Source organism: Stegodyphus dumicola, chromosome 2 (assembly GCF_044657685.1).
Source record: "Stegodyphus dumicola isolate Sdum_Otavi_A_Nest chromosome 2, ASM4465768v1".
NCBI classification, from domain to species: Eukaryota; Metazoa; Arthropoda; class Arachnida; order Araneae; family Eresidae; genus Stegodyphus; species Stegodyphus dumicola.
This window is the reverse complement of record NC_140769.1, coordinates 222,838,293-222,865,992: the sequence shown is the minus strand read 5'-3', so window position 1 is coordinate 222,865,992 and position 27,700 is coordinate 222,838,293. Positions and strand designations below refer to the sequence as shown.

General features: G+C 34.8%; 1 protein-coding gene across 2 annotated transcripts in view; it reads right to left on the bottom strand.

Moving 5' to 3' along the window:
• The window catches only part of Arp10 (Actin-related protein 10), a 144,532-nt gene extending 136,883 nt beyond the window's left edge, over positions 1–7,649 (bottom strand). For both annotated transcript variants that reach the window (XM_085811806.1, XM_035350319.2), the window contains exon 1: positions 7,551–7,649. In XM_085811806.1, coding sequence (XP_085667932.1) covers positions 7,551–7,634 — 84 coding nt within the window. In that variant the 5' untranslated portion in view covers positions 7,635–7,649. The remainder of the gene's footprint in view (positions 1–7,550) is intronic.
• Positions 7,650–27,700: the final 20,051 nt, after the last annotated feature.

Sequence of the window (27,700 nt, the reverse complement as noted above, 5' to 3'; positions counted from 1 at the left end):
CCGTTAAAGTAAGAATCACCTGAGAAAAATTCCAGTGATAAAGTAATAACAAAAATTGGAGGGAAAGTGCAGAATTGCCAACTGCTTGACGCGTTTTTCAAAATCGCCAACTTGGGGCGCTCTCGCGTCTTGTCTCCTGGATTTGCAAACCCCTCCAGAAGACACTACGCAAGGTGCGACGTTTACAGGTAAAATAAATACAAAGTAAAAGTTGAAGAAAAATTTTGAAAACTGAAAATCCTTTAAAAACAGCATAATAATTTAAAAAAACAAACATGGTTAAGAAAACATAGTAAGCTTCAAAAACTTAAAATCGTTAGAAAACCCTGAAGAATTAAAATACATTCACCTATAAAAAAATTGGGGGAAGTGCGGAATCACCCACTGCTCGATGCGTTTTTAAGAATTTTGCAAACTCGGTATCCGTGTGCTCATCGACCTACTTAAAAAAACGAAAACAAATCCCAGAATTGCACAAAAATGGCATTGCGCACTCTCTTGACTTTATCAATGTACACATCGACCTATTTTCACTTAAAAAGTCAAAGAAAATTGACAAAAATCCAATTCTTCTTACTCTTGTAAAAAGTGCCAAACAAAAGAATGGAAATTTCTAAAACTGGAAATCCTTTAAAAAAAACCTAATAACTTTAAAAACTAATATCGTTTCAAAAACATAGTAAGTTTACAGAACATAATATCCTTACGAAACCCTGAAAAATTAATAATTTCACTTCCAAAGATTTTTTAAATATGAAAATCCAGTCCTTACAAAAACATAATTTTAAAAACTAAAAATCGTTTCAAAAACATAGTAAGTTTCAAACACTTAAAATCGTTACAAAGCACTGAAAATTTAAAATACTTTCACTTACCTGAAAAGGAGTAATTCACTCCGCTCAAGCCGAAGAACGAAATGTAACGAATTCTCAAAATGTTTTCGAATTATTGTTTACAATAACTGCACCTCTACCATCTACCATCTACTATCGTCTACACCAATCAGAAATTCTAAATTTTAAAATACATACTAAGAGAAAATGCTCCAAATTTCGCGCTCAAAAGAAATTCTCAATTTAAAATACATACTACGCATGCGCGAAAATGCTCTGAAATTCGAACGGCAAAATCGACTTGGATACCACATTTGGCGCACTTATCAATCTCGTAAAAAGCGCCAAATAAGTGGGCCTTTCTGCACTTTACCCAAAATTAAATCCTCATACTTAATATCGGATGGAATTATTACGCAACTGTTGCAAAGTGTAAATATTTGCGTTGAGGGTATAAAAATGTCTGCTATAATCGATTTCGGTGCTGAAATTTCTGTTTTAAATCCGAAACACATACCTAATCTGTGTAGTGAGAATAACTGTAATATTGACTTAATTTCCGTCGTTCGGGAAACAATCTCAGCTAAAGTGGCAGGAATTCCTATTTCTATCAAAAATGCTGATAACCCTAATTTATTGAAACCTATCGAAATATTGGTAGCGTTAACAGAAAAATTCCATATTCCCTGCGTAATTACCCCAGATTTTTGATTTATTGACATCTGAATCACATCTGCTTCGCACGAATCATGATTGCGATAGAGCGTCTCCACAAGGCCAACTAGATTTGGTCTCCATCGCAGGTACAAGAAGGGAGGAAGGAGTCAGCAATCTAAACAGTTCGAAGGTGACTTCCGCGCTGATTTATTTATACCAGAAGAGGAAAATTTAATCAAAAATTGCATTCAGGGACAGAGCAGAAATGAGGACAAATTAGATGTAGGTCAACGTTCGAAAGCCAGCATTTTTAAAAAGAACAGTAGAGAGCACTTTACGCAATATTTTCAAGACAAGCAAAGAAAAAATAAATAGTACTCTTCGCCTAATGCAGTAACGAAACCAGATTATTTATTTCCCAGTGGAAAATCCGGAAGAACTCTTATTCCATTTTGGGAAAGCCAGCGTGATATTAACCGTTGATTTGCTCAAGGGATATTGGACTACGTCTTTGGAAAGGGAAAATCAAGAGTTAGCATGTTTCAAGACACATCAAACTCGGAATCAATTTAAAGTCATGCCTTTCGGGCTACGCAACGCATTTGCAACATTTCAGAGAGTGGTGAACGAAGCACTCACTAAATACAAATATTTCGCTCGAGCCTACGTCGATAATATAGCAGTTTATTCAGAGACATCTCGGCACCATTTTTTGAAAAGTGTTAGACCTAAAGTTTCCAGTAAATCTCAAGAAATGTTCCTTTGTTAAGACTCAATACCACCGGTTCCGGCAGTCGCCGTACTGATCCAAAGAAAATGGAGGTTATCCAAAAACTAGCTAGACCTCAAACAAAAAAGCAACTGAAAGGTATTCTACGCCTATGTAATTATTGTAAAAATTACACTCCACATTATGCAGGAACAGCGTATCCATTAACAGAGCTCACCCAAAGAAGACGTCCCGAAGAACTGTGCTGATCAAAAAAACACAACGAAGCATTCGAGGAGTTAATCACCCAATCTTTATACCCCTGTTCCAGGGTTACCTTTTACAATTCAGTGTGATGCTTCCTCAACAGGTGTTGGTGCCTACTTATCTCAGCGGAAAGACGGAATATGTATCCTATTAATTATGCTAGCCAGAAATTAGTAACCAAAGCACAACAACCAACCATCGAAAGGGAAGCACTTCCGCAGAGAACCCGGTAAATGTCAATATCGCCAACTTTGGCGATAATAGTTCAAACTTGGTAACCCATCGGATTTATCCTATTCGCTTGTTCGAAGTTTGCAACCATTCCTCTTGCGTTTATTTTGTTGAATTAACACTCGTTGTTCGCATTTGCAGATTTATATTATTCTTCTCTTATTTATTATTATTTTTTTCTGAATTTTTAACAACGAATAGATAGAAATATTTTCGTAAATAGATGCCAGTTCTCGGTTCGGGATGAAAGGAGGGGTGAATGCTAATTTGTAACACGGCTGTTCACGTTGTGTTCTTAATTATTAACAGCTCTAAAAAACCATGAGGTTTCCAAAGTCTAAAATAATTTGATTTCGTAGACCGCAAAAATGTGCATTTGCATTTTAAATAATTAACTAATGCTTTTATTTTTATTATTGGTTATTGTCATCTAAAATTATGAGAATAAATCAATTTTTATGGCGTAAAATTTTAGCAAGATAATATATTGTTAATGCTTTTTTAACAATAACCTTTCAGAGGATGGCAGGTGTGACAAATAGATGATTAAATTGAAATAAAAAAATATTATTTTTGATTACCTAAGATGACAGAATAGTTTGATGCATCACCATGGTCATCAAAATTAGCAAACCACTGCTGGTGTAAGGAATATATTGTTTTCTGTGTTAACTGGAATTTAAGACAATTTTTTTTTCGTATATCACGTTTAACCGGTTATTTCAGTATATTAATACTAATTTATATTTTTTAAATGAATTTTTATTTCCGTTATAAATGCTTATATATTGTCTTATGCTTAATAATATATTCCTTTCTGTGCTAACTTGAATTTAATACAAATTTATTTTCGTATATCACGTTTAACCGTTTAGTTTTACATCTACATGCATATTATCTGTGAATTTTTACTACCATATGCTTAATATATTGTTTTATCTGCTAACTTGAATTTACATGCACTAAAAATCACGTTTACGGCTCGGCTCATCGTCGATGAACCGCGAGCTTGGCGAGTAAGAAGCCAACGGTTTCTTTCCCGAAGCGCCATCGGGTTCTCTGCGGATGAAAACCCATAATCGAAATAAGTATTTTATTATGTATCTTTCATTATTGATTAATTTGTTGACGTTAATTATGTAAGTAATTTTTTTATTTGACACCACTGTTTTTTGTCATATTTTCAATAGGCTTTCACAATATTTCAGTGTTGGCTGGGGTGTGTGATGTACACTGCTCAAAGAAAAAAAAAAAAAAAAAAAAATGGGACAATGCTATATCTCCCGTTCTACTGGGCCGATTGACAAAATTCAAATTGCGTTTTTCATGTCTCGAAAGCGCGACTTAGGATATATATTAGATTTATATAAAGCACTATTCTAACATAGGTATTTTGACACAAAATCGGACTTTTCTGAAATAACATACCAATTTTTTTCCATATTTCGATTCTACGTCTCAAATTATGCCAGAATACCAAGTTTTGTAAAAATCATACGAGTAGTTTTTAAAATATTAGCTCTCAAAATTTTAGCTCCTCAATGTTAATTGAATTTGGCAAATATTTATTAATATCTCTTTTTTTATTAAACTTTTTTGATTTTTCTCTCACATTTCGAAATTTAGGTTCATTCCAAATAAAATTTATGCATTTTTTGTGTTTTATTTTTTAAATTTCTATTTTTAAGTATTTTTTATAAATTTTTCGAAAAAAATTTTGAATTATAACCTATAAAATTTTTACCATCATCTTAAAGTAGGTGTATTTTTAAGCATATCTGCAAAAAATTAGACTTTTTTATTCAAAATTTTCTAAGATATACACGAATTTACATGTTTTCGAGTTTTGGAATTTGGCATCTTTTTTTGAGCGATAATAACGCCAAATGTGGTCTATGGATTTTTGTTACAGTGAATTGCCACAGCTATTTTTAACCTTAAATTTCAAGTAAGATTTTAAGAAGAATTAATTATATACATTTTTTCCCTCAATGAAGCGTAATAAATATTTATTAATACTATATGAAAAGCTATTTTTTTTAAATTATAGATGATATTATTCAAATTTTTAACTATTGTTTTTTTAATTTCTCTCTATCTTCTTTTTTTTAAAAAAATAAGAGTACATTTTTACCTTCGGCGTTTTATCGTCTGCTACTTTACTTCGTTTAAATCGAATTGTCTAAAACTGAGAATTTTCGTTTGATATTTATTTGAATTTTATGACATTAACTGCATAATTTATTTCTAAACAAACTGTTGCTTTTGAAGTGGCTGAAAGAGCGGCTGGTACTATCATCCATATTTTTAAAGCACAGTATATTTTTATAGAAACATAAGATTTAGAATAATAATTTTTATAAAAGTCAAATTATGATATAAATATACAACCTTCTAGAGACTGAATTAATGGAAGTTCAATGGTTATGTAGAAATGATCTGCAGCTACTTAATCGCTGGATAAGTCAGCAGATTTCGTGGACAAGTAAGAATAATTATATAAACGACACCCAACAACATTCTGAATTCAATTAACAACGAGGATACGATGTTTATTAAATGAATTCAAGAAGTTTTAAAACATAAAAAATCAACTCATTTTTTATCCTAAAATGTATTTTTGTGCGTAGCGTATTTTCATTATTCTAATTAAAAATTCTAATTTAGAATGTAATTGTCAAGAACTGATTCCTAATCATCAATAATATAATAAGCAATTATTACGGTTATTAATAAATCCTTCTTATAAAGTAATTGCAAATATTTCAAAAAACTTTCTGTCTGAAAGCGTTGAAGCTTCAGATACTTAAAACTCATAAATAATAAATCACTCTTCACACGGTAGAAACAAAGTATGAATAAATAAAAATTGAGTCAAAGATAACTGTAAAAAATGTTGTTGCTTTTATACAATAGATCTGATTTTATCAAATACTTTAATGCAAATATTTTTCTGTGCAAATATTTTTAATTTTATATTAATCAAGATTGCACACGATATTATTTATTTGCACTTCAATTCTTAACGTCAGTTCTAGTAGAAGTTACAAATCAATTATATTTAATTAAGGATTGGATTTGGATTATTTTAATTATGGCAAAGCACACGAGGGCTATCTGCCTAAAGGGAGGGATGCCTTCGTGGAGGACTTTCTAAGGGAAACTGGCTCGTATACACGTTAACATCGGGAAAAAAACGAAAACACCCATGCAACCAGCCCGTTCGCGGGATTCGAACCTCGGACCCAACTACCAGTGATCAGCGTCTTTACCGCTCGGCCGTTTGTGGGCCTTTATGAAATGGAAGGCGATAACTTTATTTAAAATGATTGTCAGAAATACCAAAATGTTTCGAAAAGTTGGATACTTTTTAATATACTTTCAGAATGCTTAAAGAAAAAGAGAAGAAAAATAAATTTTTTTGTAAAATTTAGTATTTGTATTTTTTTTAATTTAAAACTTTTCAACGTTATGATGTTTGATTCTTGCGATTTCAAAAATAAAATATTTGACTAAAATATGAATAACATTTTAAGAAACCAAATGTAGGATAAAATTGTGTAAAGCAATGGGCACAATGATAAAGCTGTTTAAAGCAGTGTATGCAAGTTAAAATGTCGGTTATACATTCTCTTATTTATATATATCTTTTCTGAACGGAATATTGAAAGGCGTGTAAAACTGTGCTTTACTGTATTTTCTCTTTTAATATAGTATGCAGTTTTCAAACTCATCGTAGTCTGGGTTACAAAGTATTCTTCCGAAAGAAACGCAGTTCAAATAAATAAAATCAAATTCTGGAAAATTGATATTAATAAATATATTTAAAATGCTCAGTTCGAAGGAATAAATAGAAAATTTTAAAAAATTCTCTGAAGAGACAATGCAACACAAACAATTAAAATAAAAGTATAAAAATTTTAAAATTACCTAAAATAATAACTATGACGAAAAATATATATAAAGAAAACTATTTGAAAAAAAAAATAAATAAATAAACGCTACACCTTTATTTACGCAGTTCGAATAGGTAAATAGAAATTTTTAAAACAGTTATTCGGAAAAAAAAAAAAAAAAGTGCAACTTAAACAATTAAAATGAAATTCGAAAAAGAAAATATTACTTAAAATAATAAGTTATAATTAAAAATATAATATAAAGAATATTATTTGGAAAAAAGGAACGATGGTGACTTTTTTTTTCTCTCACGGGAAAGGAAACTAGGTTGCCATATATTAAGAAGTTTGCCAAGTGAAGTATTCTTGGCGCAAACTGACAAAAAAGTTCCAACATAAATTTGTGAATTTCTCCGTAAATTTCGCTCCAAATTTTACAAAATTTCATATTCAGGCGTAATTTGAGTCGTAGAATCGAAATATGTAAAACAATTGGTATGTTATTTCAGACAAAGTCCGATTTTGTGTCAAAATACCTATGTTAGAATAGTGCTATGTATAAATCTAATATATATCCTAAGCGCTTTCGAGACATGAAGAACGCAATTTGAATTTTGTCAATCGGCCCAGTAGATCGGGAGATATAGGACTGTCCTTTTTTTTTTTTTTTTTTGAGCAGTGTACATAGCCGATCAAATATACTATTAGAAAGAAATAATCAAAATAAAGAATCCTTAATGTACTAGACCAAACAAATATTCAAAACAATTCTATGCAAAATGTTCAAACTAGAGTAAATGCTTTCGATATTAAAACGAAATACTTGAATAGGTTTGAGAACAGCTACAAATTTGCCCAAATAAATTTAAAAATTAAAAAGATATAAAACTATTATTTAACATTACATAAAGTTTAAGTTATTTAAAACAATTTAGAATAGTAAAATAATCCACTTACATAACACTTAGCAAAATATATTTCCACAAAATCCACTACCACGGATTCGCAACCACACACTACCACAAAACTCACATCAACCATTTGGGTCACGTGACTTTTGCTCTTCAAGGCCATGCATTGACTGTGGTCAATCAATCAACAGTCAATCAATCAATCAGACAAATTATTGCTGGGATAGCGCGCGAAGCGAGAGTTGCATATAAGCCCATGACTTTAAAAAATTCTGAAGTGGAAACTGAGGTATTGAGGTGACATTGACTGTGGTGTGTCCATGGTGTTCTTATAACGTGCATGATGATGTATGGGTGACGTCAACTAATGAGATGCATAAATCAAAGAACATGTATTGCCCTCTTTGCATAGAGGGCGCTAGCTCTCAGTTTGAGAGGCGCCAAAAGCTTAGTTTTCTAGGAGGGAGACCTATAGAAAGATTAGAAAAAGAAAGTTTGTGGGATCCGTTAATGAAAACGAAATTACCCTGTAATAATTAGTGTACATATTTTAGTTCCTAGTAGTCTAATTTTAGCAATTTAGTGTGTAGTTTTGTATATATAATAAACATTTAAAAATACGAAGAAGCGTGGATAATTACTTTGATGAGATGAGAAGACTGAGTGACATTACACCGGCCATGTATTTTTAGTAAAACATTTTCAGAATTACATTAAAGTAGAGTAATTGCTTATAGACGATTTGAATGTTGTTGGTGGGAAGTTTTGTAAATATAAAATTTAGCTTTTTATATTGCTAAATTTGCATATAAAAAAATCCGTAGTTTCCAAAACATTCATAATGCTTTACAAGGTTAAGTTTCATACATTTAAACTCAAATTTCTCGCAGATAACGTAGAACGAATTTACTAACTTAGATATCTTTCGATACTTACTACTAATCGAAATTTGGAATGCCCTGGCTAAATAAAGGGAGAAAATATAACACAAAAGCTGCATAGTTTGGTGATTAATATCCTTGTACTTGGTAAATCATCATTAGTTCCTCAAATTCGAAATTAGCCTTATGAAAATGCAATTATACTTATTTTCATTAAAACCGAAGCTTATTTGTTAGAAATATAAATTTAAAGTAAAGAATTTAAATGTTTATTTAGAGTAATAAACAAATGATTATTTTTATTTTCATTAGAAAATACTCACATAGTATAAAATGCAAGAATACATTATGATGTCGTAACCTTAGCCCAACCATTTATGGCACCACTGCCAATGCCAATGATTATAAGTTACGGAGTGCCTATGGTTCAAAACCATGTACCCCCACATGAGAAAAATGTCTAAATAAATAGCAGAAAATAGGAAAATTGCATAATTGGTTATCATGATGCACACTAGAGGGAGCTACATTAGCTCGAGAAAGTTTAGGGATAGGAAAAATCAAGTTTTTATTTTTTGGGGAGTTTTATGATTTTAAACTTTTTTGTATTTTTTAATTTTATATATATATATTTTAAATTTAATAACACATAAATACGACACTAAAGCAAAAAGCGGAAAGGAAAGATTTTACAGATTAATAGGCTCATTGACATATGGCCCTAATCATAGCGAAGTAAAGATTGAATTTTCGCGACGAAATATCCAGGGCAGCGGGCATGATGTGATTAAATAGTGAACAGATTGATAAGAATGCAGAGGTGGCCACTTTTCAGTAATACTGGAGTAGGAGAATGGTAGAGCAATTACATGGCAGTATGTTCTTCATGGGCCGGGCGCTGGAACTGAGAACAGAGGATTCCAAGTTCCTCTTTTGCCGTGATTATCAAGCAAAATGCATGATTTGTTCCGGCTATCATCAAGTGATCGCACAAAGGGCGCAGAAGGTAAACTGAGTCTGAACCGTAGGTCTAAGAAGACAGGAGCTGATGGTGAAAGGGGCGTGACAGCTTGTCACATGAGCTTAAGCAGACATGGCATTGGTTGCGAGATTCCCAGGGAAATTCTGCTAATATAACATAATTACAAAATTCAAAGCAAGTAACAAAGAAATAAAAATTGAAATAAGTGCAAATAACAATCTTGTGTGAGAACAGAGGGGCGTGTCTACGCCTTTTAGCTGGAGGATAGATGCCGTCTTCGCATCCCATGCTGGAGCAAGGTCTTTTCTGCGAGCTGCAAATAGCAGAATCGTAGGCCGGTAACTGTTGAAAAGCACGGTTATCAGTCTGTTCAATTGTGAGGAATAAATGTTGACTAAGTTTTTTAATAACAACGTCTATGGGTTTAATGTTAAGATCCGAATGAATCACATCAGTACGGACATAATAGGCTGCATTAAGGACTAAACGCAGGGTCTTACTTTGGAAGCCTTGAAGTTTTTTTATGTGTGTTTTTACAGCTGTACCACAGATGGTGCAAGCATACAAAGATATTGGTCGAATGATGGAAGTATAGAGAAGGTTTGATTTATTTAATTACGGCAAAGCACACTAGGGCTATCTGCCTAATGGAGGGATGCCTTTGTGGAGGACTTTCTAAAGGAAACTGGCTTGTATACACGTTACACATGGGGAAAACTACGAAAACACCCATGCAGCCAGCCCGTTCGCGGGATTCGAACCTCGGACCGAACTACCAGTGTTCAGCAACTTTACCGCTCGGCCGCTGGTAGGCCGAAGTATAGAAAAGAGCTTTGTTTTTGATTGACAGAGGGTTCTTTCGGCCTAGAAGAGAGTAAAGTTGGGTTCCGACGGTCTTCGCTTTATTGAATGTATAATCAATATGAAGACGCCAGATTAATTTGGAATCAAGTATCAGTTCTAGATACTTATATGAATTTGATCAGGAGACATAGTCATCGAAGAACTTTATATTAATGGCTGGGTACGGGATTCGGGAGCGCGTGAATGTCATGGCAGCACATTTAGCGACGTTAATTTTGATTTTCCAAGTAATGAGCTCAAGAGATGCTCAAGGCTAAGATGCTCAAGGCTATGGAGATAACTCTGAATATTGTGAACCCTAACAAAACACAAACATTCAAATGTTTGTGTTTTGTTAGGGTGGCCGTGTCATCTGCATAGAGTGCTAGAGTAACACTGGGAGATTTTGGAATGTCGTTCATAAAGATGTTGAACATAGTCAGTCCAAGTAGACTACCTTGAGCTACGCCACTTAGGATTGGACGGGGAGCCGAAATGATAGAATTAACTCGTACTAAGAAAGAACGATTAGTGAGATACGAGTTAATTATGTGAATAAGTTGAACCGAAATACCATGTAGCATGTACCCGTATGCCAAGTCCCATCAAATACTTTGGCTATGTCAAGAAAAAAGGGCGCCAATAAGCATTTTGCTACGAAAGCCTTCGTGGATGAACTCCACTGTCCTCAGAAGCTGGTGTGTTGTGCAGTGTTTTGCTCGGAAACAGAATTGCTCGTCAATAAGGACTTTTTGGATTCGGAGAAAATCATTCGGGCGTTTAAGTAGCACAAATTCGTAAATCTTTGATAACGAAGATAGGAAGCTGATAGGTCTATACTTTTGAGGATTTGAATGGCACTGGCCAGGTTTCGGAATAGCCACAATAAGTACTCTCTTCCAGCTTTGTGGAAAATAGCAATGCAGTAACATATAATTTATGAGCATTACTAAGAAAAATAGATAGCTGGTGGGTAGGTATTTAATCATGCGGTTAGAAATAACGTCCAATCCAGCGCTTTCTTAGGATTTAATTTAGCGATATATTCGCTAACTTCGTGCATGGTTGTATATTGTATGTCTCTCTGATATGAAGAGTTTAGAAATCTTTCAACATCTAGTTGGAAGGAATTTGCGGTATTAGCAAATATCCCTTCATTATGTGGTGTGAATTGTGTTTGGAGACTGTCAGCAATTAATTCAGCTTTCTCCGTATCTGTATGAGCCATCACTGCGTCCTTAGCTAAGGACAGAATGGTTAGGTTAGGTTAGGTTATTTAATTACGGCAAAGCCTCGAGGGCTATCTGCCTAAGGGGAGGGACGCCTTCGTGGAGGACTTTCTAAGGGAAACTGGCTCGTATACACGTTACACATGGGGAAAACTACGAAAACACCCATGCAGCCAGCCCGTTCACGGGATTCGAACCTCGGACCGAACTACCAGTGTTCAGCGACTTTACCGCTCGGCCGCTGGTGGGCCAAGGACGGAATGTGAGATTTGTGTTTGCGAAGTCTGGCAGATGCACGCCAAAGTCTGTGGTCGTTAGGGACTGAATGTGATTAGAGTGTAGTGATTGATTGAACTGGTCACATGAAGCCTTGATCTCATTTTGGAGAGCACGAAGTTGTAATTTTAACATTTAATTCTTTGCCAAAGCCTTCGTACTTTATTCTTTTCGCGAATTTTGAGTTTAATTTCAGCTGGAAGTTTATTAAAATTGGGGCCAAGGGTGGGTTTTGATACTTCTTTAAAAGTATGTGTTAGGAATGAAGTTAGCTGATCAACAGCCTTGTCAATATCGTCACTGGATTTAATTTCGAGGGAGGGAAAACTTTTACTGTTAAGTTTATATCGAAAATTTAATAAAAACACATGTACCACTATGATAAACGGCACGAGGACTTGTCTGTCATTTTTGTAAGTAAAATAATTTGCAAACTTGGGAACTCTCCCTGGCTGAAGTCTGGGCTCTTGGACAAAGGTAATGCCAAAGCCCTTCTCTTCGACGTAATCATGAAATTCGTGATATTTACACATAATGGCATTGGCATTCCAGGTACATAATTTTAAGTACTTCAAACCTTTCAAAGTATTGAATTTTAATGCCAGGGGGAATCAGAAAATTGTAGAGTAACATAGCTCTCAAAAATATAGATGCAGCGTCAGCACCAGAGGGAGCCACTCGTAGCTGAGGCAAGACATTTTTGAATGCTAAGAGTAATTTGGTCTGGTCAATGCCAGGCTGATTAGAGATTTGGATTATTGCCAAAAGGATTTCGGTGCAATTTTGAGTCTGATAAGCTCCTTGGGGAACCGAATAATTTGGAATAGTGGGGGAAGCAACCTGTTGAGTGCCCGTTAAGATATTGGAGTATGAGAGCATATTTAAGTAAGCATATTTTAGGTGAAAGCATATTTTATTGGCTAAATGACTATTGTATCCTGATGACTAATGACCAATGCGCCCGCCGAGCGGTAAAGTCGCTGAAAACTGGTAGTTTGGTCCGAGGTTCGAATCCTGCGAACGGGCTGGCTGCATAGGCGTTTTCGTGGTTTTCCCCATGTGTAACGTGTATACGAGCCAGTTTCCCTTAGAAAGTCCTCCACGAATTCATTCCTCCCCTTAGGCAGATAGCCCTCGAGGCTTTGCCATATTCACACCACTAATGATCAATACTGAATAATGATGCTACTTCTCGTTTCCAAATCGTTGAATTTGTTAATTAAAAAAATCCCTTAAAGTTTTATAAAATATGAAATAAAAATATAATAAAACAAACTCGAAATTCGAGCTTCAAGGTGCATATGTTCAGATAGTACACTACATTATTCAAAATTTGAGGCTCTACGTACCGTCGTTTTTTTTCACAGTGCGAGAAATAAACTTACATATACGCATATTTTTCATTACTTAATTTCTTTAAAAATAATAGGACGATAATATTTGGTGACAACAATTTGAAAAGCGATACGCCGTTTAGAGTGAACCAACGCAAAATCCCAATTCGAGACTCATACCTTCTTTTGGGATAATAATGTGTGTCTTAAGCTGTGGAAAACTCGTTCCTTTAGTAATAAAACTTTCATTGTTTTTCATCAGATAATTATTGGAAAAAATATAAGTTATTCAAAATTAGGAGTAATTAATTTTAATTTTGAATAAGGTAAATTATTCAGATTTATGAAATGTGCTTTTATGAAACTATTGCAGTCATATATAGTGCTGTTCCTTTAATATGTTAAATTCGCAATTTTGTATACATTTAATCGCTTAATTATAACTACCTTATAAATGGTTAATTTTTTAAATATATGTATTCAAATTAGTATAGTAAGAATTTAAATTTATACTCTGAAAACAATATAATTCAATATTTTATTTAACACAGAATAATAATTCATTTTTTATGTATTAGATAAGTATTTTCAGATTTATTTAAGGTAATGAAGAATAAATAGCTTGTTTTAAAAACTTTAAATGAACCAATTTTAAAACTGCATATAAAGGTCATGGAAAGTCAAACAGAAGAATAAAAACTTACTTCAAGAAAAAAATTAATACTTCATTCGTTAAATAATAACCAAGCGAAAAAAATAAAAAGGGAAATAATTAGGTTCCCCTTTTAAACGTACAATTATTTCCTATTTGGTTAATTCCAAATTCTAGATACTGTTTCAATTAGAAAAGTTAAAAGTTCCTCCAAATGCGTAAAACTGAGAAATTGATAACAATTCAGTAAATTTTTCTTTCAACGAATTTATATTTACACATTTCTTTGCAACACGGAAGGCATATCCAGTATTTGAAATCTTGAAATTCATATTTCACAGTAGGTAGGTTATTTTAAAATATGCAGACAATCAGAAACGGAGTTTTTAAATTTAATGCTTCCAGTTGTTACATTGTTGCCGAAGCTATCAGGAAAGAAATATATTCATCCAAGCAGTCTTTGCGATCTGATGATTAAGTAATTGACAAGTATAGTACATATGGATAGCCGGTCTTTGATTAAGGATTTACCTCTGCCGTACATAAATTTATTTACTTCACTGCGATTACTAGATCATGGATTTTAGTTGCTGCTTCAAGAAAATGGTGTTGACGGTTCTCGCTGCTTTTGGTCATGATATATTGAAGCATCGAAGCCATCACTGGAAAAGTTTGTTAGAAGGGGCACTCGTACACGTGAGCATGGACCAGCATGTCTTTGTAGCTCAAATCGCAGTGCAACTCCTCTTTCTCAAACCCGTTAAATATTCCTGGTGAAGCTACATTAATTCCTGCGTACCTGGACTGAACGGCTGGAGCTAGTCGTGTCAGTTTGCACCGACTTTTCTTCTGTTTCTAATTCTGTAACATAAATATCACACACAATTGTCACTTCTCCCGGTTTTAATTCGTTGCCGTCTTTATGAAAGATTTCCATACTTTTGGTGTAAGTGCTCATAACGGAATCCATTCCTATCGATTCGTCTCTATAACGAGCAGATTTATACTTCAAAGATAGTGTTCCGCTTATTTCGAATTTTTCACTAGATGCCTCTTTGTAAAGTCGTAAACTAATACCATTATTTTTATAGGAGGAAAAGATAAAGCGAAAGTTTTGATAATCGAAACAAAGTAGTTCCACTTCATAGCCTCGTCCTACCAAACAAGAAATTTTTTTAAAGCTGATGTCCCACACCAAATGTAAATGCTCCCAAGCCATATGGTGTAGTTCAAAATGAAAGGGATCTAATTTTGTTACTGGCTACAAAACCTGACTGCACAAAGATGAACTATGAGAAGTAAAAGAAACAAGTGCTGAAACAATCAAGTTTTCATGTGATAACAAATCGTAAGGTACTTCAGTATTGCTTGGAAGATGTTTTTATCACCAGAGAGCTTTTATTTCCTCTTATCTCCACCCCAACTTCTACTTCCTTCCTTATATCAATCGAAAGAACAAATTCACTACTATCAAAATGATGCAAAACCTGTATAATTTTCCAAGGAATTATATTTAAAATTCTTTAAATATCATGCATAATAAAATTTAACTTGCCTTATACGATAAAAATGAATCACTAGAGAATTTAGATTATCTTAATAATATTTTTATCTTATTTATCTGATGGCATAATGCCCGAGTTTCCAGGCCGAAGTCCTATCTCATTTAAACGTCTGATAAAAGTTATTTGCAAACATGGTGCCTAAAGCATCCGATAAATCAATCAATAGATAAAAAGATCTCTAGAATTTATTGAAGATGGTATAAAATTATTGGAACGTCTGCAAATAGTAACATTAAGCATATTTATAATCAATAAAGAGACTAAAAGATACTGGAGGAAGCTGATAGTTCTCTTCGCTATCGTAAACCTAAATTTTATTAAATTTACTTTTTTTTTCCAAGTAAAATATTTTCGTATAATTATAGAGAATGATTTTCGGCACCCGTTCTTGTATTTACTTATGTTTTGCAATATTTTATTGCAAAAATCAAAGTGTGAGAACTACACTTAATTATTTTGAAGGTAGTGAAGTTTGTAAGGGTACTTATTGTTACAAGAAACTTTGATTAATATCCCAAGTCAAGAGTTCACGAGACAAATTTAATGCATTAAAATTTGACATATATATTCCAAATCATATGAAAAATTTTCTCAGTAATTAACATCTATTAAGTCGTAATACTATTTTCAAATATTTAGTCGTATTATATCTTAGTATTACAAAAACAAAAGGTCTGAAACCATCTTCTACAATATTAAATGGTAAACTTCGAATTTTTAAGATTTTCTTGTCAGACCCTTACAACAAATGTCATATTGTGGAAATTAGCTCACTAGATAATAATACTGAATATTTAACCTTACGTTCCGAAAAGTTTCGATTGTTGCCTTTCAGCGATGTACTATATCGCGTAACACCTTTCATTACCTGAAACACTTAGGACTATTTCTAATGTACGCTTAGGACTAATTGTATTCTGGAGTATAACGCTTACTTTTAATATAAAATATAAGATCGATTCGTCTTCCATTATATTTCCAGGCACATCATCGAATTCTGTTTCATCTTCACTACCACTGTTATTCTGATCCATATATAAATAATCATCTTCTGTTCCATCCAGATTGTTAGATATATTTTACTTTTTAATGACTTTTGAATAACATCTGGTTCGATTTCCTTTCCATGCTTTTATTATTCACTCACACACTATTTATAGACTGGCTTGATGAATTTGGCCTTCTTTTTCTTCCTTGCATTCGATGTTCACTTCAAAATCACGGTTCAAATGATTACGGAAAACGAAAAATCTAACTTTTAATACTAATTCTTTCTTCAAATAATGTCCCTCTTTTCTCAAAAGCCTAGAATAATATTCTTGCGCACAGCTGCATTGAATACAGCGCACCTTCTCTGTAGAATTATCTACTTCCTCAAGCATCCTCTCCACGCATATTGTTCCCCTCATCGCTTGTTTATGCAGTATACCATTGTTCCATAGCTTAGGAAAAATCTTCGAATGAATGATTTCAAAAGATAAAAGCATCGCGCATGCATCTTTCAGTTTCCTTAGTAAAGAAAAGGGTGTGCGTTATAATGCAAATATACCTAAAAACGAAAAAATGTAGTTTGAAATTATAGGTGCGCGTTATACGCCGGGGCGCATATAAGCATTCTGTACCGCGCCACGCGCATAGGGAAAAATCCTTACTCGTGGTTGGACATACTTTCCGGTGACATCATTTTTTTTTTTTTTTTTTTTTTTTTTTTTTTCCGTAATGGCGTTCAGATGGGATTCATACGGTTTTGTTTTCGCTGAATGACGCACATGAGTGACACAGAAGCATGAAAATTATAGTTTGTTTTATTTGAAAGGAAAAAATTTAGCTGCAGCTTTCCGCAGATGGCTTCCTGTTTCATGGAATAATAAAATTATAAAATCTCTCAAAGATGCTGTTAATATAAGAAGCAATTTTAAGCGCTTAGATTATATAAATAGCTCAGTTCATGAATTTAGTGCAAAAGCCAAAACACGACAAACTCGATCCAACTGTAAAGGCATTGCGTGCTAGTAAGTATATTATTATTATTGTAATTTTGTTGCATTCTGTTCGTATTACATTGCAGAAAATATTTCCTTTGCAAATGTTATGTTATTTCCATGTTAATGTCCATGTCATTTCTAATATTCTGTTGCCTTAAATGAAAGAAAAAAGTGCATTCAGTATTGCTGCTGAATTTAATACACGTATATAAGAAAAGAAACTTCCTTCTCTGACAAACACTATTTTTATGCAAAGGTTTAAAAGATGTTACACATTAGAAAACGGGCACTATTCATAAAGTAATATTAGTAAGTATAAAATATGTATCTTTAATTTCTCTGTTCCAAACCTAGATTAGTCTAACTTCAAAAATAAATTTTACTTCTTCAGGCTAATTATAAATACAGTCAAAAGTCTTTAATCCGGACTCGTCGTGACTTCGGCGATTCCGGATTTTCCGGATTATAGATCATCAGTTTACATCTGGTAAGATGGCATGCAGAAATTATGAAATTAAAAATATGAAACCCTAATTTATGAAATAAAGAGCAACTAAAGGGTATAAAAATTTACAAAAAAAAAAAAAAAAAAAAAAAAAAAAAATCTTAATATTTACTTGTTTACTTTATTAACCATTTCTTTCAATGTAAGTTGTTTAAGTTGCTTCGTGTTATGTGCTAATACTTTGTTTTTAATTCTATAAACAGACAAAATTTCTTGTTCAGTTACAAAGTTCCGCTGTTCAAGTCCTATAATTGTTGTGTCGAGAATACCGACTAATTTGTCAATCGAAATTTTTTCGTTTACAATAACCTCTTTGTCACTTTCTTCATTATCGGAAGCGGTACATCGAAACATGCTTTCGCTTTGTAGATGCTTTGGCAGCTCCAGAATCGGAAACTCTTTTTGACATAATCGAAAGTTCAAGCTTACTTTTTATAAAATTGATCTAACAGTCTGCAAAAAATAAGAAGCCGGATGCTATTAGAAGATTAAGGAACAACGCAATTTGCAACATTAACTGAAATAGATAATTAGATAACTTTAGCCTAGCTTATATCATCCGTTATACATTAAAAGCACATGCGTAAAGCTATTATGCGTTTACGCATGCGCAGAAATTTTGCAGCTCCGAGGTCCGGATTATAGATCATTCCAGATTATGGACGTCCGGATTAAAGACTTTTGACTGTATTGTGAATTTACTGTGCACTATGTCAGCTTCCAACGACGTTTTCTTACCAAAAACTGACTTGTCTCATGCTTTCGGAGATTGCATCTGCAGAGAATGGATATATATACCGAAGATGAAATAATGAATTAATAATCACAACACATTTAATGTGAAGAGTTTTAAATTAAGAATACTTAATACTATCAAGTTCTATGTTCCTTCTTACTTTCTTTGGGAACATGCACAGACCTGACTCGGAACAGGAAGCTTACTAAAGCTATGTTCAATAAATGTGGGAAGTAGACAAGATGCACAGGAAGGGTATACGAAACCCTTTATTTTTCACTCTTTACAATAATTTCCGTACTTCGGAATACAGAGACCAACTACTTGTGGTCTGAACGTAAGAATATAAAAATATTTAACTAAACTCTAACTTAACTTTGGAATAATAAACAAGGACCTACGGGGAAGATTGGCCTTATATTAACAGGAAGCCGTATGTAGTACAGAGAACTGTTAACACTACAATACGTTTAAAAATTATCACGAGGATTAAACCTCTGGCCTGGAAGGCAACCAGCAACCGAGTAAAACTTCTAAGGCAAGCGGCCTGCTTCGACTAACTCCTTCCTCTCTCTCGCTTGGCAAAAAGCCACAAGTACTTGGCGTTCGCCAGACAAATTTGCATAAATAAGTTAAAGCTTTTAATTCTGGCCGGAAGTAGAAAATAAGAAGTGATAGTAAAGATTTAAAATAAAAATAAACGTTAGTAAAACTTAAGATCCTTACATACTTCCCGCCAGAGTTAATTAGTTTGAAACTGAGGTCTAAAACGACCTTGTTGAAAATTTTCAGCTCTAGAATCTAACGCGAGGCTAATCTTTTACAAACATTTCTCACTAGAAACTAGAATTTAAAAAAAAAAATTGTTTTTTACAATATCAGCTCCATGGACAACCAATTTTTCATCTGTACTGCATCTAAACAGGAGCTTTTATTCAAATCTGGTTCCTTCCAGTGATCTGGAAGGAAAACTAGTTTAATGAAATGTTACACAATGAAATGACAAGTAACACGAATATTTACCTTTCTCTTAACATTCTTATTTCATTCATGACTTAAATTTAATTATCTCTCCCCGTGCTCTCTGACATGTGTTGTAAAAGAACACCAAACACGAATGTGTTTATGTATACGTGTTCCACACTGCCGCCTACAATCAAAATACTAACGTGTTAAAATTCAACATAACAAGACCTCGTAACACACCCTATCTTCAACTCTAAACCCTGAGGTACTATTCTGAAAGTGGCTAACTCTGAAGTGTAGCGTCAGAGAGCCTAACTACATTCATTCAACCGTTAACACATATTCACCATAATTTGGTCTTTTTACAGTCACACGAATAAGTTTAAATTTTTTTTTTTTTTTTGCATTACTTTCACTTTTACCATAACACAGTATTTCTTAACATTTAAAATAACAGTTCACATTGTATATAAGAACATATTAACATGCCGTTAATTTTACGCATTTTAAAACATACATTAGTAGTACATTGTTAACTTCTATTCTTTTCCAAGCAAGTGCCAATACTACATTTCCAAAAGTCTTTCAGACTAAAACTTCTTTCTTGCCAGAATGTTTTAAATAAAATTTATACAATAACGTTTTCAATATTCAAGTATTTACACATTCCTATTATACATCAACTTTAGTTTTACTCGCGAGTAATTGAAAAACATAATACCAAAATAGGTAACAACTCATTTCTCGCCTTTTTGGCGATAAAGGTAGACCTCACATGAGGTAAAACTTCTTGAAATCTGCCACTTGCAGTAAGAATGAAAGATTAACTTAAGTTTGCAAAGTAACATAAAATTTTACTTATCTTTGTGATATTCGGACATTCTTTTCTTAGCCCAGTCCTGGAAGGTAGCGCAGATTCTAGTTTGATTTATCCTCCTTCTTGTGCGGGCTCGTCCTTCAGGGCCTTCCTCTAGAAGCTTTCTTTTTCCTCCACTTCGGTTACCCTTGAATACCTTCTTTTTCGCCTCTGCCTGTGGTCTTGGCCGTTTGATGGCAGCTGGTCTTGGCGGAACCGGGACACTTCGCTCTCGTTCCTGCTTGGACCTCGTTGCTGGCCGTTCAAATTTTCCTTGTATCTTTTCCTCCGCCGCTGGTGGCCCTTCCGCAGTTCGGCGACATTTGCTGCGGAGAGTCCTATCCGATGAGTAGATCTTCCGTTTGGGAGCCGGGTTATAGTTGCCGTTATTTCTCCTGGCTTTCTTTGCATTCGTCGTACTTCTCCCTTCTTCATTCTGGGGGCGTTCGTGAGCTCTCTTTTCTGGACGGTGGAACGGCTTCTTTTTCTTGTTACCTTCAATTTTCCAGCGGGGAAACTTTCTTTTCAATTGCTCCTGCCTCCTAATGGCTTGCCCTTGTACTTGTCGTTGTTCCACCTCTGGAGCTTGTGCCTCTGAAAGAAAATCTATTCCTAAGATAATATGTGCTTGCAGATTCTTTACTATGAAAAGCATAACCTTTACTTGTTCGTCCTTGATACGGACGTATAGCGGTAATTTACCTATGCAGTTACATCTTTCTCCTTGCGCAGCTAACACTGTCGTATTATCCGAATTATATATGCGATATTTACGAAAATACTTCCTAAAAAATCTTCTGCCACACAGGAATACTGCGCGCCTGTATCCAGGAGTGCGGTGGCTGGGATATTATTCACCAACACTTCAATCTTCGGAAGAGTCAAATTTTTCACCATTAGTGTATTTAACTTGAAGGAAGAGGGGTTTTCTTGGCCTTCGGATTTCCGCACCCTCCCGTCAGCAGAAATCCGTTTTAGTTTAAATCATTTTTCATTTCCATGCTTTCCTTCTTTTTCCACTGGCCTTGAGACTTTTTTCCTGGATTGCTATTGAACTGTCGACGTTCGCCGGCTGTTTTTGAATGCTCGGGTTTCCTTGCCCACTGATTCGCTTTGCTTCCGTAGCCGTGTGCTTGACTTTGCTGTGGTCTTGGCGCACCAAATTGGTTTCGTTGTTGATATTGGCGTCTTCTTTCAATGTCCGCCGTTGTTCTACTTTCAAACTGGATTGATAGCTCAAATAACTTTTCCAGTGTAGTCGGATTCCTTAATTCAATAAAGTCTTGCACTTGGGGAAGTAACCTCGGCAAAATCACTTGAATTATCTCAGGATCCGGACGGTTTCCATACAAGAGTTTGAAGACGTGAATTTTTCTTAAAATAAAGCTTGAGAGATTTTCGATTCTTTGCTGATATATGCTGAAAAGTTCCGTTTCTAATTTCGCACGATCCCTTACGACAGGGAAGGCTTTTACTAGGGCAGTCTTGAAATTTTCGTAAGTATAGGTGGGACTTCCTGCTTGACCCAAGAGACTTCTGCCTATACATTTGAACCAGTTAAGCGCTTGGCCCCTCAAATCGCTGGTAGCTAAGGTAACTTTTTGAAACTTGTGCACGGGGTAGAGCATGAAGTGGTCATCCAATTTTTCCAAAAAACTGGTTACCGGTGAGTTTCCATTAAATGTCTGGTTTCATCGAAGCGCGCATGGTCTGGACGATGTAACCAAATCCTTCCAGGGCGGCAGCTGGCATTTCTGGATTCTGAGCCGCTTCTGCAGGCAGCACAGGTTCTTCTTGAAACTCGGCCATGGTTATTCTTCTTCGTTGGGCGCCACTATCAGGTTCAGTGTTCCGCCTTACTTTCTTTGGAAACATGCACAGATCTGACTCGGAACAGGGAGCTTACTAAAGCTATGTTCAATAAATGTGGGAAGTAGACAAGATGCAGAGGAAGGGTATACGAAACCCTTTATTTTTCACTCTTTACAATAATTTCCGTACTTCGGAATACAGAGACAAACTACTTGTGGTCTGAACGTAAGAATATAAAAATATTTAACTAAAATCTAACTTAACTTTGGAATAATAAACAAGGGCCTACGGGGAAGATTGGCCTTATATTAACAGGAAGCCGTATGTAGTACAGAGAACTGTTAACACTACAATACGTTTAAAAATTATCACGAGGATTAAACCTCTGCCTGGAAGGCAACCAGCAACCGAGTAAAACTTCTAAGGTAAGCGGCCTGCTTCGACTAACTCCTTCCTCTCTCTCGCTTGGCAAAAAGCCACAACTTAAGTACTTGGCGTTCGCCAGACAAATTTGCATAAATAAGTTAAAGCTTTTAATTCTGGCCGGAAGTAGAAAATAAGAAGTGATAGTAAAGATTTAAAATAAAAATAAACGTTAGTAAAACTTAAGATTCTTACAATACTAATACACATTTACGGAGTTAGCACAAGAAGAAATAATACTTTTTCTCTCTAGGAAAAAAATATCACTATATTTTTTATGTTAAATTCACCACAGTATAGGGTTGTAAGAAGTGTAATCTCATAGCAACAAAAATACAGCGCAGGTAATAATCTTTTCGGTATTGCTATCAAAATATAAACAAACGTATGAAGATGTACCCTCGAGCCCAAGCAAAGTCAAGGCGTTCCTAACCGCAGAGGAAACGATGTCATCGAAAGCCATATTCAATCACGAGGAGGTATTTTCCCCATGTGCGTGGCATGGTACAAAATGCTTATATGCCGTCGGGGCATGCTGTATGCCGGAATATATGGTACTGCTTCTAATGTAGCAAGTATACAGCTATTTCAGCAGCTCGTAAATTAAATAAATAATAATTTTATCTCTACTGTTATTGTTACTTAAAATAATAAGAAGCAGGACTATTTTTATGAGAAAAATCAGACATCCGTATATTTGCATAGGAGTCCAAACATTTCTAGCATCCGAAGATAAGTTTAGGTATGTAAGTTTAAGAGGCTGACCGATTTAATTTATTGTATATGAGCGCCAGCTGTTTCGTTCTCTCGATAAATAGAACTATTGACATATGACTGATAGCTCGAATTATAATACATCTTTCAGCTGACCCAAAGTGAAATATTCGATACCTTGATTTTTAGGTAATTGATTTGTTTCCTTAATTGACAAGAACTCCTTAGAACAGTCCTTTATTTTTAAATTCAATTTATGCACAAATCCCTGAATTTCGAACAAAGCCTATGTACTCTGCCAAAATTATTCAAGCAATAAATCATTTTCAACCAATGTAGTTGTAGAGTTATTAGGTTATTTTGAAGCAGGAGACATGAAAAATGAGCAATCTCTTTGCCGGAACTTTAACCTGGACCTCTCGAATACGCGCCGAGTGTCCTGCCTTACACCACGGAGGCATGCTAGAAGGAGGAAGGAAATACATTGTACACTTCCCCTTTTAGGGGCTGACTGGGTAGTAGGAGAACCAATCGCCAAATCCCGGTGGTCACGAACTATTGCTCATCACCTTAGTTCGGGCGCTACTGTAGAGTCATTAGGTTATTTTGAAGCAAGATCCATGGAAAATGAGCAGTGCCCTCCCCGGACTCGAACCTAGACCACTCGAATACGCGCCGAGCGTGCTACCGGTACACCAAGAAAGCATGCTGGGAAGAGGAAGAAAATACCTTCTGTAGTAATAAAATAAATACAGAGATAGCTTAATGATGACCGCTCATAGATAATGTCCATACCGTCAGACTTTGACATTTTATACAGTCAAACGAAAAACATTGTAACCATTAGTTGGGAACGTGAACTCAAAATTTTGAGAACTGGAAGCTTTCTACCTAAACTAAAACCTTTCTTGTATTTACCGTAAGTATATTAAAACACTCAATCGATTTCAAGGGCAGCTAAAGGTCCCTCCTCGTCAGGAGAACGAAATTCCTAGAAAGGGGGGAAAAGAAGGAATTTCGTTCTCCTGATGAGGAGGGACCTTTAGCTGCCCTCGAAATCGATTGAGTGTTTTAATATATTTACGCTAAATACAAGGTTGTTATTGCGATTTTGAATGTCACATTGACGTGTTTCTCTTCTCTTCTAAAACCTTTTCTCTTTAGAGAGCTAACATATTGGATAAATGCGCGCTTCCTTGTATCTCTGTTGCTGCTTGGAAGCAATTGCGCTGTGTTCTCTTCCTATCGCAACAGTATTAAAAAATGTAAACGTTCTGGAAATAGGCACAATTAGAGTGCCAAGTGAATTGTAGCCACAAATGTAAAATTTGTGTTCCAGCATCAGTACTTCTTTAAATTTTTCTTTCATTACATATATGCCCACTCTGTTACTCGTCTTCGTGAGCTCAGTTTTTTTTTTATTATTATTATTCTTATATGTTGGTAAATTGGGCATTTTTTGCTTTAAAAATGATTGAACTATGTTGTTCTTATGTTCCGGTTAAGGTTTTTATGCCTTTAGTTAATCTGCATGCAATAGTTGTTACTTGTTTATATATAAGTTTGATGCAACCTGGATTTCTCATCAAATTACATCGTTTTAGTACGTACTCTCTGAAGCAGAAACACCTCTGTTTGAGGGAGAAAATATCTGGTCCAGTGGATGTGATTTATTTGGAGGTACTTCTGCATCGAGTATTTTAACGTTATGGGGGGGGGATGTCTGGCACAGACAAATTCTTGAGCTTTTAAATCGATATCTACTCTTAATTAACCAAGAATAATTTAAGTATGACTGTACTGCAAAGTTAAAAATTCTGCAAGATAGCTAAACAAATTACTCTAATTTATATACCTTAAGATACTTCAAGAATAAAATGTGTGTATTCTTAGCAACTCAAGTTAAGTAAATAAATAAATTTGATTACATTTTGACGAAATTATATTACAATGTTGTTTGTTCTACAAGAAAATTCCTGTGTGTAGTATTTATAAAGATATTAAAGATAGTCATTATCATTTACACGTTCTATCGTTCTTTAGCGGGCAGGCATTATCAATCTGACGAAAATGCTTTTCGATCATGTTGTAATATCGAGAGGCCCCAAGGATCACGAGGATTAAACCTCTGGCCTGGAAGGCAACCAGCAACCGAGTAAAACTTCTAAGGCAAGCGGCCTGCTTCGACTAACTCCTTCCTCTCTCTCGCTTGGCAAAAAGCCACAAGTACTTGGCGTTCGCCAGACAAATTTGCATAAATAAGTTAAAGCTTTTAATTCTGGCCGGAAGTAGAAAATAAGAAGTGATAGTAAAGATTTAAAATAAAAATAAACGTTAGTAAAACTTAAGATCCTTACATACTTCCCGCCAGAGTTAATTAGTTTGAAACTGAGGTCTAAAACGACCTTGTTGAAAATTTTTAGCTCTAGAATCTAACGCGAGGCTAATCTTTTACAAACATTTCTCACTAGAAACTAGAATTAAAAAAAAAAAAAAATTGTTTTTTACAATATCAGCTCCATGGACAACCAATTTTTCAACCGTACTGCATCTAAACAGGAGCTTTTATTCAAATCTGGTTCCTTCCAGTGATCTGGAAGGAAAACTAGTTTAATGAAATGTTACACAATGAAATGGCAAGTAACATGAATATTTACCTTTCTCTTAACATTCTTATTTCATTCATGACTTAAATTTAATTATCTCTCCCCGTGCTCTCTGACATGTGTTGTAAAAGAACACCAAACACGAATGTGTTTATGTATACGTGTTCCACACTGCCGCCTACAATCAAAATACTAATGTGTTAAAATTCAACATAACAAGACCTCGTAACACACCCTATCTTCAACTCTAACCCCTGAGGTACTATTCTGAAAGTGGCTAACTCTGAAATGTAGCGTCAGAGAGCCTAACTACATTCATTCAACCGTTAACACATATTCACCATAATTTGGTCTTTTTACAGTCACACGAATAAGTTTAATTTTTTTTTTTTTTTTTTGCTTTACTTTCACTTTTACCATAACACAGTATTTCTTAACATTTAAAATAACAGTTCACATTGTATATAAGAACATATTAACATGCCGTTAATTTTACGCATTTTAAAACATACATTAGTAGTACATTGTTAACTTCTATTCTTTTCCAAGCAAGTGCCAGTTCTTTTACATTGAAATACTACATTTCCAAAAGTCTTTCAGACTAAAACTTCTTTCTTGCCAGAATGTTTTAAATAAAATTTATACAATAACGTTTTCAATATTCAAGTATTTACACATTCCTATTATACATCAACTTTAGTTTTACTCGCGAGTAATTGAAAAACATAATACCAAAATAGGTAACAACTCATTTCTCGCCTTTTTGGCGATAAAGGTAGACCTCACATGAGGTAAAACTTCTTGAAATCTGCCACTTGCAGTAAGAATGAAAGATTAACTTAAGTTTGCAAAGTAACATAAAATTTTACTTATCTTTGTGATATTCGGACATTCTTTTCTTAGCCCAGTCCTGGAATGTAGCGCAGATTCTAGTTTGATTTATCCTCCTTCTTGTGCGGGCTCGTCCTTCAGGGCCTTCCTCTAGAAGCTTTCTTTTTCCTCCACTTCGGTTACCCTTGAATACCTTCTTTTTCGCCTCTGCCTGTGGTCTTGGCCGTTTGATGGCAGCTGGTCTTGGCGGAACCGGGACACTTCGCTCTCGTTCCTGCTTGGACCTCGTTGCTGGCCGTTCAAATTTTCCTTGTATCTTTTCCTCCGCCGCTGGTGGCCCTTCCGCAGTTCGGCGACATTTGCTGCGGAGAGTCCTATCCGATGAGTAGATCTTCCGTTTGGGAGCCGGGTTATAGTTGCCGTTATTTCTCCTGGCTTTCTTTGCATTCGTCGTACTTCTCCCTTCTTCATTCTGGGGGTGTTCGTGAGCTCTCTTTTCTGGACGGTGGAACGGCTTCTTTTTCTTGTTACCTTCAATTTTCCAGCGGGGAAACTTTCTTTTCAATTGCTCCTGCCTCCTAATGGCTTGCCCTTGTACTTGTCGTTGTTCCACCTCTGGAGCTTGTGCGTCTGAAAGAAAATCTATTCCTAAGATAATATGTGCTTGCAGATTCTTTACTATGAAAAGCATAACCTTTACTTGTTCGTCCTTGATACGGACGTATAGCGGTAATTTACCTATGCAGTTACATCTTTCTCCTTGCGCAGCTAACACTGTCGTATTATCCGAATTATATATGCGATATTTACGAAAATACTTCCTAAAAAATCTTCTGCCACACAGGAATACTGCGCGCCTGTATCCAGGAGTGCGGTGGCTGGGATATTATTCACCAACACTTCAATCTTCGGAAGAGTCAAATTTTTCACCATTAGTGTATTTAACTTGAAGGAAGAGGGGTTTTCTTGGCCTTCGGATTTCCGCACCCTCCCGTCAGCA